General features: G+C 37.1%; 1 protein-coding gene across 2 annotated transcripts in view; it reads left to right on the forward strand.

The window, feature by feature from the left end:
* Sugct (succinyl-CoA:glutarate-CoA transferase) overlaps positions 1 to 20,777 on the forward strand; it is a 735,919-nt gene that overhangs the window by 75,698 nt on the left and 639,444 nt on the right. For both annotated transcript variants that reach the window (XM_052728652.1, XM_052728653.1), the window contains exon 7: positions 8,106 to 8,197. In XM_052728652.1, coding sequence (XP_052584612.1) covers positions 8,106 to 8,197 — 92 coding nt within the window. The remainder of the gene's footprint in view (positions 1 to 8,105; positions 8,198 to 20,777) is intronic.

Consider the following 20,777-nt stretch of genomic DNA (forward strand, 5'->3'; position numbering starts at 1 on the left):
TTTCATTTTATTTTATTTGTTTTTTGGTGTACTTTTAGATATACAAAATGGAATTAGAATAACATTTTAGAATTTATTATTATTGTCTTACATCTTATTCTGAAAAAGTGATAAGAAGTACAGAGTATAGTATAATGAATTTTCAGTACCCAGTTTAATAATTCATGACTTACCATGTTTTATTCATAATTCTATTATTGATCTTCCATTGAATGTTTATAAGTAAAATTCAGAATTCACATACTTTTCTTTCTAATTATCTTAGAATGTATGTAATAGAAAATGACTTTATTTAAATCCTCAATAAAGCTGGCAGCTTGACTAACTGAGTTCTACCCCTCAGATCCACATAGTGGCAGGAGCGAGTCAAAACACCAAAACACCTCACCTCTGCAAAGACCTGTGGCAAGCATACATGGAAGTCTCTCTCTGTCTCTATCTCTCTGTCTCTCTTTCTCTGTCTCTGTCTCTGTCTCTGTCTCTGTCTCTCTCTCTCTCTCTCTCTCTCTCTCACACACACACACACACAAATTTAAAGCTTGAATACTCAATGTAATTATTACACATGAATAAAATAGTAATTAAGCATGTAATTGCCATTCAAATTCTCTCTCTCAAATTTGAAATTTGAGTTGAGATCCAGAAGCAGGTCAAATGTCTTCTTTACCTCCCAGTTCCTCCCCGTCTGTCTTTTACCTTGTAACTTTCTTAGTTTTCTCTTTGGTCCTGTCATGCTGTTTGTGTTCCTATGATGTCTCCATCTTTAAAATAGTAAATAGACAAATATGTAAGATTATTCAGATTTTATTTGAGTTTTCCTTTTGTCAAAAATATTTAGTAGAAAATGATGGTTGTTTTTCTGAGTATCACCTAATCACCTCTTTTTGTGAAGTTGGAAGTTATTAATAATGATTGCCTATGTTTATTATCAAGAATGCTTGCTTATATCTATTAATTCAGTAGGAATTGCATAGAAATGGGCTTTAACTTTGCTCTGTTTTCTTCATGGTTGGTAATGCCAGGGAGATGTTTCAGTTGGCAAAATGCTTGCCATGCATACATGAAAACCCACATAAAACTCTGGGCAAGGTGGCTTGTGTCAGTAACCCCAGTGCTGGGAGATCAGGCAGTATAGAGACAGATGGATCCATGGTGCTCTGAAGTCACTCAGCCTAGCCAATCAGTGGTTTCTAGGTACAGTGAGAGAACCTATCTCAAAGAATAAGGTTGAGGTACTTAATAAGGCATCTGGCCTTCATCTCTGGCCTCCAGAGGTATACATGTAGTACGTGCATGCATGCGCGTGCGAGCACGGGCGCGCGCGCGCGCGCGCGCGCGCACACACACACACATACACACACACACACACACACACACACACACACACACACACACACACACATACACGCTATTCTATCATCAACTACTTGAATACTCTGGGTATAGTTTACTTAGTGAAGCTTGAGTAGATATAAAAGTTTTCCCTTACTTACTAATCTTCACAATATTAATTTATTCCCTAGTATATACCAATAGTTATATTGGTGATTAAAAATTAATTACAAATCCACAGAATTTAACATACGTGAGGTGTTTAAATCCACTGCAGTTTGGATACTAGGAATACTTGTCTTGTGTTATTCTCTATTCCCAGGCATTTTCAATGGGTAGAAAACAAGCATTTAAATAAATAAAAAAATTTAAAAACACACAGAATTTCTCTGTGTAGCTTTACGCCTTTCCTAGAACTCGCTCTGTAGCCCAGGCTGGCCTCGAACTCACAGAGATCCACCTGGTTCTGCCTCCCGAGTGCTGGAATTAAAGGCGTGCGCCACCACCGCCCGGCTATAATCTTATTTTAATTAAAGAAGTTTGTGTGTGTGTGTGCATTCATGTGTGTCTGCACATGTGTGTAGGACTGCGTGTTGTGGCATGCATGTGGAGGACAGAGGGCAGTTTGGGGGAGTCAGTTCTGGCCTTTTACCCATTGAGGCAGGGTCTCTTATGTTTCTGTTTTTCTGTCCCTTCCAGGCTGGCTGGCCTGTGAGCTTTCAGGTAATTCTCTTACCTTTGCATCCCATCTCACAGTAAGAATGCTGGTATTACCAATGCATATCACTATATCAGACTTGTATTGTAGGAATAGAATCCAAGTCATCAGGCTTTCATTAAAAGTGCTATTGCCTGCTGAACTATCTTTCAGATCTTATTATCATTTTAACTCTTCACACTATAAAACAAATAAATAAGCAACCAGATGAGAAAAGAAGCAAAGTGCAGATATCTATATATACCTTACATACTTTTTTTTCATCACAAAATATTTTATTGCCTTCTTTTCTGCCAGGTAATGGTCTATTGTTAGAATTTCTAAAGCTTTTGAAATATTACTATTACCTATCTAACTATCAATGTATGTATATTTCGTTTTTATGTTTGCTACTGGCACAGGTGTACTGATCTTTGAAATGTCTTTCTTCCTTATCCCTAACTGTTGGTCACAAACCTGCTCTGTGTCTTGGAGGGAATCAGATACCAGACAGTGGAAATGAGGAAAATGTGTAAAATAGCATGAGCACAGGGCCAGAGGAACTGAAGAGCTGTTTATGTCTGGAGAATGTAAATAGTTTTGGAGGTGTGGCAAAAGAGAAGCTATATGGAATGGTGAAGTGGCTATATCATAAAGAACCCAAAATATCATGTTAGGACTACTAGTATTTTAAGCCTATAGATAACTAACTGAACAAGAATTTTAGTATGGAAACAACTTAGATTTTTGGAACTTCTTTGTATCATGTGAAGAGTAAATTGAGGCAGATGAGCAAAAAGGAAGGGCATAAGAGCTTAGATAGATGTGGGCGTTGGTGGCAGGTCAAATAATCAACCAGGAATTACTGATCAGTTTGATATGAGCAAGGAGTACAAGAAAAGAGTTTAGGGTAACTCAGGTTACTTGATCGTGTATATGCTGAGGTGTTTTTCATTAAATGAGATAGTGAATATAGGAAAAGGAGCAATTTTGGTTAGTGGTATGTGAGTTTGCCTGAGCTGGGATGCCATTTCTGTTTATGGCATCAACAACTTGTAGTATTTTAGACTTTGGGATGGAGCTGTCAGTGCAGACACCAATACACATAGACATCTTTATATTTAAGGACACATATTTGAGTCCAGACCTCAGTTCTGCTATAGTACTTCCTATGCGTGTGCTCATAAGCAAGTGACTTAAATTGTCCGTTTTCTTTTAATAAAAATGGGAATGACACTACCTAACTTCTAGGATTTTTGTGTGAAATAAATGATCTAATTTACAAATTCCTAACAGTGTCATTACCCATTTAGATATAGAGGTTGACAATGCCTTGCTTTTCCTACCGCCTCAGCCTCCAGATTCTTGGATTGCAGGCATGTACTGCCTTTTCTTGTAGTAGTGTACTCCCTAAGTTTTATAAAGATCGTTGTGATCTTCATAGCAAGAATAAGGCAAGGGACTGAAAGTAAGAGGCTAATGAAATCACCTAGATGAGTGATGCTTTATTTTGTCCTCTTCCCTTTTATTATCATCAGGCTAGATCCCCATTCTGAAGCTCTTGGTTACTTAGAAGCCTCAAGCTGCCCTCAAGCTGATCTCTATCAGGAAAGCTGGATTTGGAGCAGGTGTATATAAGCACGGAGTGTTACTTAGATGCTGAGCCTAACCCAACACAGTGCAGGAATGGGTTCTGTGAGCAGCATTTATTCAGTTACATTCTTCTGGGGTGTGTGCAGAGCCTCTTATCAGTTTGTTAGAGGGATTTGCAACTCTCCAGGGTGTTAGCATTGGTAGAGAGGATATTGACACTGTGAGATGTCACAGAGAGAGCATGAGTGCCCATGTTAGTGCTGCTTTCTAAGATTGTGAAGGAGAGAAGGAAGACATGGAGTGAGGCACTATTAAGAAGAAAAGTAAACGAAACTAGGACCATACTTTACTCACATTCTTAGTGTAAAAGCTTTACTTTATAGTTAGTGTTCATAGAAGCCACGAGATGGCGAGCTTGTTCCTCACAGTGAAAGTAAGTGGGGGAGGCAGAGAGAGAGAGAGAGAGAGAGAGAGAGAGAGAGAGAGAGAGAGAGAGAGAGAGAGAGAGAGGGAGAGAGAGAGGGGTGGGGGGGAGGAGAGAGAGACACAGAGAGAGACACAGAGAGACAGAGACAGAGAGACACAGAGAGAGACAGAGACAGAGAGAGAGAGACAGAGAGAGGAGAGGGAGAACTTTCTACAACTGTCTTAATTTTCTTTACCTCCTTAATTTCAACTGAAAAAGAACTGATAGATTTTTTTCCCCTGTTCACTTTGGATCATAAGCACAGTTGGTTTTGAAACTGTAAAGATAAAAATAAAACAAAAAAACCCCAAATATTTGGATTTCATACTCAGATATTTTCAGATATTTATTGAATTTTTCAACAGATAATTACAGTTTTCACATTACCAACAGAGAAATCTAATGGTCAATACTGCTGTTATTATTAATAGCATTTATAATAGTTAAGTATTAAGTGAAAAGACAGAATAATATTTTGGTTCATACACATACATGTATATACACACATGTATATTACTATTTTTGTTTGTTTTTTTGAGACAGAGTCTCTCTATGTAGCCTTGGCTGTTTAGGAACTTACTTGTAGGCCAGGCTAGCCTCAAGCTCACAGAGATTGACCTACCTCTGCCTCCCAATTGCTGGAATAAAAGATGTGTACCGCCATACTCAGCTTTATTATATGATATTATTATTGCCACATTCTTTTGTCCAAAGAGCAAGTGTTAAGTTCTAACTGTAAAAAAGTTTTCTATTTTTTATGGATGTCAGACAACTTAATTTAAATATTTAGGATTTCTATTCTCATTACTTTGACTTACCTAAAAGTAGCTTTTCTTATGCTGTTCTAAATATGGTATGGAAGAATGTAAGCTAATGTATTATTGGTGAGTTAATATATATTTATTGATTAATGATATTTTTTAATGTTCAATGTGAAATTCACTTTGCTTATGCTGTGCAGTCAAGTTGAATTTTGACAGTAAATGTGTGACATGAATGTTAATACTATCATTGAGGCTCAGGGAAAATAAATGAATTTCTGATGATTTAATAGTTTGCAGAACCGTAATTTGAATCTGGATTTTTTTTCAAGTCTAAAGCTTACTCTTTTTCATTGTGCCTACTGTCTCCAATGTAACTATTTATGTATTTCTTTACTAGAAACACTTGGAAATGACAATTCAAAGTCATTAGGGTATTTGTGCTTCACTCATGCTCTGAACAAAAAGAGTTTATATCACAAGGCAACCATTGTGATGCACTTTTATTTTATAAGCTACTTGATTTTCTCCTGAGTCTATTTCTCTTTAGGATCATCTAGAAGATTCCATTTAGAGTTGTGCTGATGGTGAGAGGCCTTAGTTACTCTCATTTGAGGATTTTCCTATGGTTGAGCTCATTGAAACCTCATCCTTCTTGAGACTCCTGTTGAGATGCTGTTCCTGTTGAGATGCTGTTCTGGGCTGGGAATGGCATTGCAGGGAAGACTGAGCCTGCTCCACTGCACCACTTACAGATGCAAACTAGCTGTGCTGAAATCCATTCACTCAAGCTGGGAGGAACTTCCCAGACTTCTGCATGGAGACTGCTGACTTGTACTTCATTGCTTTTTTTTTTAAATTAGGATCTCTTCATAGTCCTCCCACACTTTTTAAAGATCTAAAGAGTAATAGTTTAGAAATCATAAGCTTTGTTTTTGAAATTAAGAGAAAACTTTTTTTTAACCTGAGCCAGAACATTCAAGTTTTTTTTTTTTAAATTGTGTTTTTTTTCATACAGTAGTTGTAACTGGAAGATAAATATACTGGAAAGAAGATTGTCTATAAATAAGTGATGATTGAAATTAGATGATAGGCTTATTACACATTTGCTCTATTTTTGTTTGAAAATTTGCATAATAAAACACAAGGAGACATATGGTGCATTTTCTGTCATCAGTGGTGAGGGATATCAACCAAGCCTGTTGGTACACACCTGTAGTCCCTGCACTTAGGGAAGTGTTGAGGCGGGAAAGCTGAGAGTTCACGGTCTCCGGGGCTATAGAGTAAGTTCTTGTCTTAAGACTCAGAAACACAAACAAACGAAGAGACAAATATCTTTTAATCTTTAACTATTTAATATCTTAATATTACCTCATGTCTCATGTGAGGATTTTTATACACTTTCATTTCTAACAGAGACCATTTATGGTAGCAAATATGTCTGGGTAGATTAACTGATGGCTAGACTCATTTCTTTTGCTTCTTCATTTAGTTTATGGATTGATCTCGAAAAACTGATTGTTTTTGAGTAACAAGTGTTTATTCCTCCACTAAGTGTCATCAAACATTATACTACAGGCTGAGGATACAGCAGTCAATCAAACAGAAAACATTCCCAGAGGTTACATCTCAGCATGAAGGAAACAACTGTAATTAATAAACAAGTATATTAGCCGGGCGGTGGTGGCGCACGCCTTTAATCCCAGCACTCGGGAGGCAGAGGCAGGCGGATCTCTGTGAGTTCGAGGCCAGCCTGGGCTGCCAAGTGAGTCCCAGAAAAGGCGCAAAGCTACACAGAGAAACCCTGTCTCGAAAAACCAAAAAAAAAAAAAAAACAACAACAAAAAAAAAAAAACAACAAAAAAAATAAACAAGTATATTACACATCTTTGAGGTTAAGAGCTATGAACATAAATTGCATAAAGGGAATTAAAGATGTGATGTAGGCTGTCTTCTACAAAGGGCCATTAAGGGAGCTGGTTTTTTTTTTTTTTTTTTTTTTTTTTTTTTTTTGCTAGGGGAACATTAAAGTAGAGGACTGGAGGGAGGGAAGGAGGCTGTGAAACAGGGTACTCTCCTGATGTCTGATGAGGCAAATCCCCAGGAGACCCTTTCTAGATGCTTACAAAGGTAGGGTATGTACATAGAGATGTCAGCAAAGCTCTTCATTTGTCCATTCTCTCGATAATAAATGGGATTTGGAGATAGACTCCTACAGCTTCTGATATAACCTTTAGGATTAAACAGTAAGAACCAAGACAGGAAAAGTAGGAGAAATGATTACTCGTGTTCTCTTGATTTTTGTCTTCCCTTCTGAACAAAAAAGTCAGAAAGAAAAAATATGTTGTATTTAAAATAACACTGTTAGGTTATGAGATTGTTTTATTTATGACTATTGTCTTTTGAGACAGGGACTAGCAATGTAGTTCAGGCTAACCTCAATCTCTGGGTCTTCCTCAGCCTCCCGAGTGTTAGGATTACAGATGTGCACTGCACCAACATTCCTAAAATATGTCCAGGTTTAAAGTTTGTCACTTATGATTTATTTGCTTAGTTGAAAACCTGTGTAAACATAATCAGGGAAATGCACGTTGCTTCACTTGTGGACTGTCCCACAGAAGAAGAGCAGGTAGTGTCTAGTGAGACCTTGGAGCTGAGAAAGAAGTGGTGGAGGTGGAGGCCCATGGAGGGAAGGGGAAGACAGGCAGGTGCAGTTTGTGCCCATGTAAAGGGCGCTGTTACTCAACTTGGTTTGCTGCCATGGGGAATATGGACTAACATTGGCTATCTTTTCTTTTTTCTTTTTTAAAAAAAGCCAAAAATTATCTTTTTTTTTTCTTGGTTTCTCCTCATAGCCCTGGAACTCGATCTGTGGGACCAGGCTGGCCTTGAACTCAGAGATCTGCCCTCCTTTGCCTTGAGTGCTGGGATTAAAGGCATACGCCACTACCACCTGGCTAGAGATTGTGTCTTGTGGGCTATCTTTTTTTATTTTATTTTTTAAAAATTGTTGCCAACTAAATAAAATCATTTCACAATGTTCTAAAGGCCAAACAAAACACTCCTGAAGGTATAAGGGGGCCAGTAATTCAACAGGTTTTTGTTGTCCATAGTATAACACACTGATTAATTTTTACTGTCTCTATCAAGGGGTTGTACAGATCTAATTGGAACAATGCTGCACACTTTCTGGAGGGGAATGGTTTTAGCACACTCTCACACCCCATGTAGCACTGGATGTCTGTTCTTGTTGCAGGGTACGGCCAGACAGGGCCCTTGTCTCAGAGAGCAGGGTACGATGCTATCGCTTCTGCTATGTCTGGTCTGATGCACATTACAGGGCCCGAGGTAGGTTTTCTTAGAATATTCTTACTTATTTCTCTTATATATGCCAGAAATAAATTATTCTTTATTAAGTTAAACTTGAATGAATTTTGGAAAGAAACAGTAGAAAGTGAATGACTTATTAAAATAAAGCTTAAGTGTGGTTATTGTAAAGGAACTGAAGCTTAAATATCAACTTGATTTCATGGAAAATAGCAAGCTTTTTTATTAATATCATGTGATGACCCCCTTTTTCATATCTTTTTATTCATTTATTTATTCAAGCATAATCACCTATGTGTGACTTTAGGAATGTTTCTTCCATGAAAGAGAATGGCTGACTGTAGATGACTGTTTCTGCCAGAGTGCCTGCATTTAGTAAATATACCTAGGAGATACGTTTTTTTTCCATGTAGAATATTTTAAGTAGTCATGTATTTGAAAATTTGTTACTTAAAGTGACAGAAATAGTTGTGTCTGACTTGCCATATGTGTTACAGTTTGAATTATTTGATGCTATAGTCCCTCCCAATTGATAGTATGTTATGGGGTTTCTAAAAGAACATAGATGTCCAAATGTGTTTAATTAGATCAGAGCAAAGACTTTTGGAGGAAAATGACATGAGCACACACAAAAAAGCATAGTATGAAAGCCTAGTAGATAAAAACTAAAAGGCATCCATTTCAAAACAAACGGGCTTGGTAAGCTTAAAACTCCTTTTACAGCACATATTTCTCCCCTGAGTTACTTTCTTTAGTTAACACTAGGCAGATCGCTGCACTGATAGGGTAAACTGAGGCAGAGTGACCTCTTTAAAATGTTATATTTAATTCAAAGCAGCTATGAGGTTTAATGCCTTAAGATACAAAGCCCTTTGTACTTCTGTCTTCTGATGTTTCATTTTTAGTCACAAAAAAATGTATGTAGCCCTTCCTTAAAATAAGGCAGGGCTCGATTTTCTTTTTGTTCATTGAGAGAACAGAGCATGGACATAGCTCTCTTTGTTCGATCCCTAGGCTCTCATTTGGTAAAGATATCATTATTGTTAGTGCTTTTATTTAAAGGTACTGAACTCAGTTGGGATTATGTGAAAACATTTGGGACCTATCAGTTCTTACCCAAGTGTTAAAATGAATGAAAAACTACTAAGGTGAAGGACTTCTGTGGTTCCATTGGTGAACTGTAGTACATTTTGATAGGGTAGCCACATAGTGTATGCTCAGCCTTACAATTTTTAAACTTTATTTTCTAGTTATCTTAAAAAGCAACACGTTTCATTTTCATTTTCATACATACTTTATTTTATTTTATTTTCCTTACCTGCTCTTCTCCCTCATACCCACTTTACCACAGTACCCATACACACACACACACACACACACACACACACACACACACACACACACACACACACAAATACACACACACACACACACACACACACACACACATAAACTTATATGTATTTAATGTAATTTTAGGTAAATAAAAATATGATTCTTTATGGATTTTTCAAACATTCTTATTCCTACTTTCAGTCCTCTCTCCCTCTCCTTTTGTATTGACCATCTTTCCATTTCCCTTACTAATATCCCATATTCCCTACTTCCCCTTCAGTATCTGTACCATTCTGCTGTTTCCTCCTCTAATGCCTTCTTCACTATGGTACCTTTTGACTTTCCTGGTTTCTGTGGTTACTTCAGGTTGTATACTCACATCTGACGATTTTGGAGCTAGGAATCATATATAAGAGAAAACATGTGACATTTGTCTTTCTTATGTGTGTTCCTCTGTCTATGTAATATTTTTCCTAGTTCCATCCATTTACTTACAAATTTCATGATTTAATTTTTCCTTACAGCTGAATATAGTTCATAGTGTGTGTGTACCACCTTTCATTACTCATTCATCAGTTGAAGGACATTTGGACTGTTGCCATTCCTAGCTATTGTGATTAGAGAGAGCAGTGATGAACATAGCTGAAGAAGTATTACTTCTGTTGAGTCCTTTGAGCATATGCCAGGGAGTAGTATAGTACGATAGATTTGTTTTTAGCTTTTTGAGGATTCCTTGTATTAATTTCCAGAGTAGCTGTGCCAGTTTGTAATTCTACCAACAGTGAGTGAGTCTTCCCCTTCCTCCACATCCTCCTTAGCATTTCCTGCTGGTTGTTTTCTTGATCTTTGCATTCTGACTGTGGTAAGATGAAATCTCAAATTTGTTTTGATTTGCATTTCCTGACTTGCTAAGGATGCTGAACACTTTTTGAGATACTTCTTAGCCACTTATAGTCTTCTTCGGAGAACTTTGCATTCAGATTTGAATGGGTCTTTTTTTTCTTTTTTGAGTTCTTTATAATATTCTGAATATTAATCTTTTGTCCGATGATAGCTGGCAAAGACTCTTTCCTTCTCTGGGCTTCCTCTTCACTTAATTGCTTCCTCAGTTCTGAAGAAAGTTTTTAGTTTTATTAGACCCTACATTGTAGCTAGAGTTTTCCTGCCTGGCCCACAGTCAGGACAAATCTCTCTCACCCGCCAGTCCCACAGCCTCTCAGACCCGACCAAGTAAACATAGAGACTTATATTGGTTACAAACTGTATGGCCATGGCAGGCTTCTTGCTAACTGTTCTTACAGCTTAAATTAATCCATTTCCATAAATCTATACCTTGCCACATGGCTCGTGGCTTACCGGTACTTTACATCTTCCTTGTCCTGATGGCGGCTGGCAGTGTCTCTCTCACCCAGCTTCCTGTTCTCTCAATTTTCCTCTCTGTTAGTCCCGCCTATACTTCCTGCCTGGCCACTGACCAATCAGTGATTTATTCATTGACCAATCAGCAACACATTTGACATACAGACCATCCCACAGCACTACATGTCAACTGTTGTCCATAACTTCTTCGCAAATGAAGTACTGCTCAGAAAGTTCAAAAGAACATTTTAGGAATTAAAATATAATTATATCTTTTTTCCCTATTCACTTTGCTCTCTTGAACTTTTCCCAAGTACCTGCCCTATAACGTCTCCCATCCCCTTACTACTTCTCAAATTCATGTCCTTTTTTTCTTTATTTTTGTAAATATACAATTGTTTTATATATAATATATGTATTTCATAAAATACATAAACATAACCTTTGGAATCTGTTAAGTGTTGCTTATATGGATTTGATTTAAGGGCTTACCATTTGGTATTGGATAACTAATTAGGAGGTTCATCACTGAGGAAGACTAATTCTTCCTCCTTCAGCCATCATGAGTTGACTGTAGTTTTTTTGTGTAGGAAGGTGGACCTGTGAAATTTCCCCCTTTTCTGTTAGCATGCTTATTGGTGTTGCCATTTCTCTGGTCTGGTTTAGGTAGCCATATTTTTGCAGTATCATGGGTGTATCTTGTTGCACAAAATCTAGTAGGTCTTATAATAAAAAACCGGAGCCAGATGTTGGGGTAAATGTTGAAAGATCAGAGAGACAAAGGAATAAGCCATTGCCACTTCTCACCTTGCCAACTCCACAAATCCTCTGACTGAATGTCTCTGAGTCATCAGCCAAAAAGGGTCCAACTGAAAAGGCTCCTCAGCTGAAAAGCTTAAATTCCTGTCTCCTCATGCCTTATATACTTTTCTCCACCCAACCTTGTTACTTCCGTCCTAGTGCTGGGATTAAAAGCGTGTGTGTTTCCCAATACTGATAGCAGAGGCATGAGTTCTCAAGTGCTGGGATTAAAGGCATGTGATTCTCAAGTACTGGGATTGAGGTATGTGCTAGCACTGCCTGGCTCTGTTTCTCTCTTAGACTGAATCAATCTCATGTAGTCCAGGGTGGCTTTGAACTTACAGAGATCCAGATGGATCTCTGCCTCCCAAGTGCTGGGATTAAAGGTTTGTGCCACCACTGCCTGGCCTCTATGTTTAATCTAGTGGCTTGTTCTGTCCTCTGATCTTCAGGCAAATTTTATTTGGGTACACTATAATTCACCACAGTATCTATCCTGTCATTTCTAAGAGTTATAATCTCATAGCAGATTTTCTGGTCTCGGACTCTTACAAAACTACCATCCTCTCTTTTGCAATGTTCTGTGAGCGTCAGGTACAGGGATTATGTTACAGATGTATTCATTAGGGCTGGGTACCCCATGATTTGTTGTCCTCTACATTTTAATCAGTTGTGCTTTTCTGCAATGATCTCACCTGCTGCAAAGAGAAGCTTCCTTGATGGGGAATTCAATAAATTTATTTGTGGGTATAAGAATATGCATTTATAAAGCAGTTAAGAAGTATACTGGTCTAGTAAAGTGATGATTGTTATGTTCTCCTCTAAGATCCATGACCTCACTAAGTATGGGCAGTTGTCTGGGTTCCAGTACCAAGCATGATTTCTTTTACTTTGAGTGAGCCTTAAGTATAATTAGAGACCTGTTGGTTACTGTCCAGATATGAGTACCAATTTTGAACCATTAGAAGTATCTTACTGTGCTGGTAATTTTGGTTCATAGGCATCCTGGCTGGGTAGGACTTTTGGTTGGTTCCTTCCCTTGGCAGCTTGCATATCAGCTTCTAGTACTATGGAAGCTAGTCCCTAGAGAGAAGGTAGTCAGACTCAGCTTGAATCTTCTGAGTCTTGAGTTTGAAGTACATGGTATCTTTAGCAACAGGGACTTACTTTCAACCTGTGGGAGGCAATAGTCATTCCTATGTGGGCTTTTAAAAAAATTATATGTCTTGTCAGAGTATTTTTGACTCTAATATGGGAAAACACCATTTTAACTCTTTTTATACGTGTATATAAATTTTCTACAATACTAGGTTTCTGTGTCTTTTCCGAAAGTCTTTAGTGATTTATCCTTTCCCATACTCCCTCTTCTACTCTGCCCTCCTCTCCACCACCTCAATTTAATCCTTACTTTTTCAATATTCCTCTTAAGCCCTTTATACGAGTGTTCTATCTCCCCTCATTTGACAGCCCCTCCCCATGTCCCTATTTCCTCACCATTGTGGGTATTCCACATTAAACACATGTATCTGAAGATTTAATGCTAACATCCATTGATAAGAAAAAAAAAATGTAATATTTTTCTTTCTGGATCTGGGCTACTTTACTACAATGATTGTTTCCAGCTCCATCTATTTACCTATGAATTTAATAATTTTATTTTTCTTATGTCTGAATAATATTCCATTGATATATAAATATACATAACACATTTTTCATTATCTATTTATCTGTTGATGGACATCTATTTGTATTTCATGACAGTTGTGGACAGAGCATCAGTTTGAACATGAATGGGCAGGTATCTTTAGGGTAGGATATGGAGTTCTTTTGGCATTTAATAAAGAGTGGAACAGCTGGATGGTAGATACATGTTTAGCTCTTTTTAGGAATCTGCACAGTGATTTCATAATGGATGCATGAGTTGGCATTGATGTCAACACTGAATAAGTTTTCCCTCTACCCATCCACAGTTACATTTGTCATCATTTTATATTATTTTTTTTAACTTAGCCATTCTGACTGGGGGAAGATGAAATCTTAAAGTAGTTTCAATTTGCATTTCTCTGATAGCTAAGGATGTTGAACATTTTAAGAAGTGTTTCTCAGCTATTTGTATTTCATCTTTTGAGAACTCTCTGTTTAAGTCTATGCCCCATTTTAAACTGGTTTGTTTATTTTCTTGTTTTTTTAAATTTTTGAGTTTTTTTTATAGATTCTAGATACTAACATTCCATCAGATGTATATCTAGTCATTTTTTTGCACTTTGTGAATTGCCTCTTCATTGAGTGATGGTGCACTTTTGTGGTGATATTTTATTGTGCTGAAATGTGGTGATATTTTATTTGTATGTTAATAAATAAAGTTTGCTTGGAGATCAGAGGAAATAGCAAGCCCTTAACACAAGTTAGGCAAGGGTAACACACACCCTTAATCCAATCACATGGCAGGCAGGGTCTCTGTGTGTTCAAGGACACACTAAGGAACAGCCAAGCATAGTGATGCACACCTTTAATCCAAGTACAAACCATAGAGACCTGGAGGTCTGTACAGACAGGCAGTGACAGGGAAGTGAAGTAGCTGGGCTAAGAGCCAATGAGAGGGCAGAACAGCAAGGCAATAAATGCACGGGTAGACAGGAAGTAAGTCACCCTTTTGATAGCTGCAGACCTGGAGAGATAAGGTTGGTGTCTATTACTATTTCCCTTATCTCTAAGGCTTTCACCCCTATATTTGGCTCTGTGTTTCTTATTTAATAAGACCATTTAGAAATTTGGCTACATTTGTGAATGTGAATGATTCATTTTTTCCCCCTGCTTCCTCAATTCTGTTCCATGCATTCATGGCTGCCATGAGGCATAGAATTAAGGTTTGGTTGTCATATGAACATTGTCTTTGCATATCAGAGTATTGGCCTTCTCCAAGAAGCTGATCCTGGGAAATTTCCACACCTCTAGTTCTATACTGGTTTTCTATTGTCTTAACCTCCTCTTTAAGCCAGGTTTGCCACTGTAATTGTGCTCCAGACTCCAGGACAGTTGTTACCAATTCTTTCTGGTCCCGAGGAATAATCCTATTACAAGTTGACCATGAGTTTAACATTTGCTTTATGAATGGAGAATGCATACCATATGATACTATAGTTTCCTTAAATCTCCTTAAATCTAACATTTCCACTGGAGTCCAATTAGCTTGTACATGCCCTTGAGCAGGTAGTTCCTGTATGACTACCGGATAAATTAAGTTTGATTGTTTGAAAACAGGCTGTCTCTCTGTAACCATATAATTCAATCCTGAAATAATTTCACCTTTAAATTCTCCTGTCTGGGTCTGAATTTCTCTATAATTCATTTTAACAGGTTTTTCTAAAGCATTTATCTTGGCACTTAAATTGACCAACCTTTTTAATACTAAAATAAGGATAATTAAACAAATAATATTCATAATTGATGTTATGTACATCCCATCAACGTTAATTATCCTCTCATTTAATTGTTCCATTTTCAGACTGCCTAATGTGTTATCAAACAAAGATCAATTTCTTTCCATTGTAAAAATATTTCTCATTTTTAAATAGTGGAAAAAATTTTCTCTTTTAACTAGTTTCTTCCTTTAAGATATTTGATATCTTAATTGACTTACCAAGTCTGCATAGAACAGTAGAAGTCTAAGGGAATTTCAAAGCAGCTACCTAGGGTGGTAGCAGTCTGAAATGGGTATTCAGAGATAGACAGATAGATAGATAGAGAACCTATTAGCCACAAGGAGAGAAATAAGCCAAAGAAAGTCCAGCCACGTTTTCTGGCCTGAGCTGTATTGGGCCTGAGCCAGGGGCTCTGTATCCCCACAAGCAGTCCGGCTACTTGCAGCTCCAGCCAAAATGGGGCCCGCAAGGTCACAGCCAAGTGGCTTTTTTATGAATTCCTGCCCCACAGTTGGATGCCAAATGTAGCCAAATTTCTAAATGGTCTTATTAAATAAGAAACACAGAGCCAAATATAGGGGCGAAAGCCTTAGAGATCAGAGAAATAGTGATAGCTACCAACCTTACCACTCCAGCTCTGCAGCTATCAAAAGGGTGACTTACTTCCTGTCTACCCGTGCATTTATTGCCTTGCTGTTCTGCCCTCTCATTGGCTCTTAGCCCAGCTACCTCACTTCCTTGTCACCTCCTGTCTGTTCAGACCTCCAGGTCTCTCTGTTTTGTACTTGGATTAAAGGTGTGTGTCACCATGCTTGGCTGTTCCTTAGTGTGTCCTTGAACACACGGAGACCCTGCCTGCCATGTGATTGGATTAAGGGTGTGTGCTACCCTTGCCTAACTTGTGTTAAGGGCTTGCTATTTCCTCTGATCTCCAAGCAAACTTTATTTATTAACGTACAAATAAAATATCACCACACACTTTGCTATACAGAAACTTATTTTTCTGGGGTCCATTTATGAATTTGTGGATCTTGATGCCTGTGCTATTGGGGTCCTGTTTAGGAAGTTATTTCCTGTGCCAATGAGTTCAGGCCCATTCCCTACTTTCTCCTCTCCCAGGTTCAGGGTATCAGATCTTATATTGAGATCCTTGATTTATTTGGAGTTGAGTTTTGTGTGGGGTGATAGATACAGATTTATTTTCATTCTTTTGCACATAGCTATCCTGTTTGCCTAACATCATTTGTTGAAGATGATGAGTTTTCTTCAGTATGTATTATTGGGTTCTTTTACAAAAATCTGGTGACTATACAGGAATGTGGGTTGATATGTCTGTCTTAAGTTCTGTGCCAGTCATAATTGTGCCTGTTCTATGCTATGCTTAGAGCCATGCTATGGCTCTAAAGTATGATTTGAAATCCAGTGAGGTGATGCCTTCTGCATCATTCTTTTTGTTCAGAATTGCTTTGATTATCCTGAGTCCTTAGTATTTCTATGTGAAATATTTTTTTTTCAGTTTTGATGAAGAACTGCATTGGAATTTTGATGGGAGTAGATTCCTTTTGGCAGTATGGCCATTATCACTGTATTAATCCTGCCAATCCATGAGTACAGGAGATCTTTCCATTTTCTGGGATCTTCTTCAATTTCTTTTTTCAGTGTCTTGAACTTTTCATCAAACAAGTCTTTTACTTCCTGGGTTATTTCTATTCCAAGATAGTTTTGAATTGGTTATGAATGGTATAGTTTCCTTTATTTCTTTCTGTGTTTGTCATTTGTATATAGTAAGGCACTGGTTTTTGTGTATTAGTTTTCATCCTGCTAGTTTGCTGAATATATTAACTTTAGGGTCTTTCACATATAGAATTATATTATCTGCAAATAAAGGTACATTGACTTCTTCCTTTTCTACTTATATCTTCTTTACTGCTTTTCACTTGTCTTAGTGCTCTAGTTAAGTAATATGCTGAATAGGAGTTGGGAGAGTGGATATCCTTTCCTTGTTCCTGGTTTTTGTTTTTTGGTTTTTTGAGACAGGGTTTCTCTGTGTAGTCTTAGCTGTCTTGGAACACACTCTATAGACCAGGCTGGTCTCAAACTCGCAGAGATCCTCCTGCCTCTGCCTCTTGAGTGCTGGGATTAAAGGCTTGCACCACTACTGCCCAGCTTTGTTCCTGACTTTTTATGAAATGCCTTGAGTTTTTCTCCATTTAGGATGATGTTGGTATGGGCTTCCTGTGTTGTTTTGAGATATGTCTCCTCTGTTTTTTCCAGGACTTTTTATCATGAATCAGTGGTGGGTTTTGCCAAAGTTTTTTTCTGAATGAAATGAGATGATCTTGTGATTTTTTTCCCATTTAGTTGATTTATGTCACCATAGTGTGATTTATGTCCATTTAGTTGATTATGTTTATTGATTTATGTATGTTGAATCTTCTCTGCATCTCTAGGGTGAAGTCTACTTGATCATTGTAGATAATTTTTTCTTATGTTCTTTAATTTGGTTTTTAAATATTTTATTGAGAATTTTTGCTTCTATGTTCCTTAGTGATATTAGTCTATAATTTTTTTAATTGAGCCTTTGTCTTATTTTAATATTATGGTAATTCTGACTTCATTAAAGGATTTGGAAATATTCCCTCATTTTCTATTTTATTGAATACTTTCATAAGTTTTGGTATTAGTTCCTTAAAGTTACATAGAATTCTTCAGTGGGTCCATCTGGTTCTGGGCTTTGTTTAGTTAGGGTATTTTTAATTACTGCTTCTGTTTCATAAATTTATCTCTTTCTTTTAGACTTTCTAGTTTGGTGGAATATAAACATTTTAAAAGTATGTTTGTATGCTTCTCTGAATTTTCTTGGAGTTTGTTAAGATGTCTTCCTTTTAATCTCCAATTTTATTAATCTGTCTCCTTTCTTTTGGTTAATTTGGCTAAATATTTGTCAGTCTTGTTACTGATTCCAGAGAACATACATCTTATTTCATTGATCTTTTGTATTTTTTTTCATTTCTGGTCATCAATTTCAGCCATGACTGTTATTATTTCTTTCCACCTACTTTTTAAGGGTGTTGCTTGCTCTTGTTTTGCTATGGCCTTCAGATATATCACTAAGTTATTTATTTGAGATCTCACAAAGCTTTTAATGTAGAAACAGTGCTGCAAACTTACCTGTTATGGCTGCTTTCATTATGTTTTTATTTTCATTCAAATCTAGAAAAAAAAGCTAGTAACCTTCTTGCTTCTCCCAAGTTTGGCTCAGTATTGTGTGTTTAACTTCTAAGATTTAGTGTGCTTTCTGTCTTGTCTGGTGTTCACATGGAACAGAGCATGTGATTTTGGTTTTGCTTCATTTGTTGAGATTTGTTTTGTGTCTTTTAATTTAATGGGAACTCCCATGGGCTGCTAAGAAAAATGTGTGTTCTTTAGTGTTTGGGTAAAATGTTCTGTGTATATGTATTAGGTTCATTTAATTTTTTGATGTCATTTAACTCCAGAGTCTCTTTATTTAGTCTATTTAGTCCTTTTTCAGATAACCTGCCTATTGGTTAAAATTTGGTCTTGAAACTACCATCTGTCACTATTTTGGGTTTTATCTGTGGTGTTAAGTCTAGTAGTGTTTCTTTTATGAAACTTAGCTGCTATTTTGGGTGCATATATGTTTAGGATTGCTATAGTCTCTTCTTGGACTTTTTTTTTTAACCAATGAAAGGATAAAGTGTTTCTTCTAATTCATTTTGCTTTGAAGTCTGTTTTGTCAAATATTAGAATACTATACCTGCTTATTTCTTAGTTCATTTGCTTGTAATACCTTTTTCCATTCTTTTATCCTGTAGTGGTATATATCATTGGTCATGAGGGTTGTATCTTGAAGGCAGCAACAAGACAGATCTTGTTTTCTGATTCTTGTCTGTTAGTTTGTGTGTCTTCATTGGGAAATTGAACATAAAAATGAAGCTATTATTGAAAAATGTGTATTAATTTCTGTCATTTTGTTGCTGTTGTGATCTTCAATTAGATCTCTTTCAGTGTTCTGAAATTGATTACTTGTTCCTTGTGCCTTATTGAGTGTGTTTAACCTTCTCTTCAGAGTTAAGTATTTCTTGCAGTATCTTCTGTAGAGCTGGCTTAGTGGTCCTAATTTCCTTAAATATCATTTTGTGTTGAAATATTTTCCTTTCTCCTTCAATTATGACTTATATCTTTGTTGGATATAGTGGTCTAGGATGATATCTTTGGCCTTTCATAAGTCATAGAACATTGGTCCCAAGCCCTTCTTGATTTCATGGTCTCTAGTGCAAAATCTGCTGTAATTTTGATGGACCTGCTCTGTATGTGTTATCTTTTTTTCTTGCTACATTCAATATCCTTTCTTTGCTATGTATATTTAATGTTTTGACTATTACGTGCCTTACATAGTTTATTTTCTACTTCCTTCTCTTTGTTATTCTCCATGCCTCTTGGATCTTGATAGACATCTCCTTTCATATATTAGGGAAGATATCTTGTGTCGTTCTGTTGAAAATATTTTTCATGCCTTTGGCCTGGGTCTCGTCTTTTTATGCCTGTTATTCATATGTTTGGTCTTTTTATCGTGTCCTAGAGGTGCACATGTCTCCCCCACCCCCGGATTTGACATTTTCTTTGACTATGTGAAGAAATTCTTCTACCTTGTCTTAAAGACTTGACATTCTCTTTTCCATTTGACCCTGTCAGTTGGTAAGGCTTTCCTCTAATTTTTTTGTCTGAATTCTTGAGTATTTCACTTGAATCCCCCAGAATTTCTATTTCCTTATTAAATTCTATTTTCATATCTTCAATTGTTTTCATCATTTCATTCAACTGTTGTGTTTTTCTGGTCTTCATTATGACATTTACCCCTATCCTCTTTGAGTTCTTTGATGATGTTTATTGTTTCTATTTTGACATCATTGTCTTGTACATTATCTAAGTCACTTTTCTTAGGGACATTACTATGGAAGAACTAATTTTTGATAGAGACTTATTGATTTGTGTATTTATGTTTGTATATTTGCCACAGGACCTAGGCATCTGGAGTTAGAATGTTAGTAGTATTTCTTGGTATGGAAATCTCATTTCTATATTGTTGAATGAGTGTTTAAAGTTATGTTTCCTATTACTCCAACTTGTCAGGTGGCTAGCTATTTGTATGGGGCTTAAGATTGAGTCTTGGGCAATTCAGTTTAAGTGTTGAAATGGGATATCAGAAATAGTCCTGGCTCTGCTTAAGTTAAGTGAAATTTATCAGCTCAGAAGCAAACCCTCTGTAGAGTCAGAGGATTTTTACATTTAACCTTAAGGAGCTTGGTTGAGATGCTTTGGACTTTTCCTCAGTCTATAGGTACTATTGCTATTGCTGGTGTGGGTCTAGTATCTCTCTCTGGAGATGGGGGGTGTCCTCAGGTGGTATGGATGGCTACTATTGGTAGCATAAGTTTAGTGTCTGTCTACAGAAGGTGCCAAGTGTGTGAAATGTGATGGATGGAGTTGGTAGGGGGTGGATGGGTAGGATGGTGGCAGAACTTTTGGCTGTATGCCTTGGGATGAGGGGGACAAGGGTGCTTTCAGGGGTGGATGGAGTTACCAGTGTGAGTTGGGCTTCCCTACTTGATGTGGGTGTGGGAAAGGAGGAGAAGGAAAGCAGGCACAGCAGAAATGTTTCT

Source organism: Peromyscus californicus, unplaced genomic scaffold (assembly GCF_007827085.1).
Source record: "Peromyscus californicus insignis strain IS unplaced genomic scaffold, ASM782708v3 Scaffold_8__1_contigs__length_139910024, whole genome shotgun sequence".
NCBI classification, from domain to species: domain Eukaryota; kingdom Metazoa; phylum Chordata; class Mammalia; order Rodentia; family Cricetidae; genus Peromyscus; species Peromyscus californicus.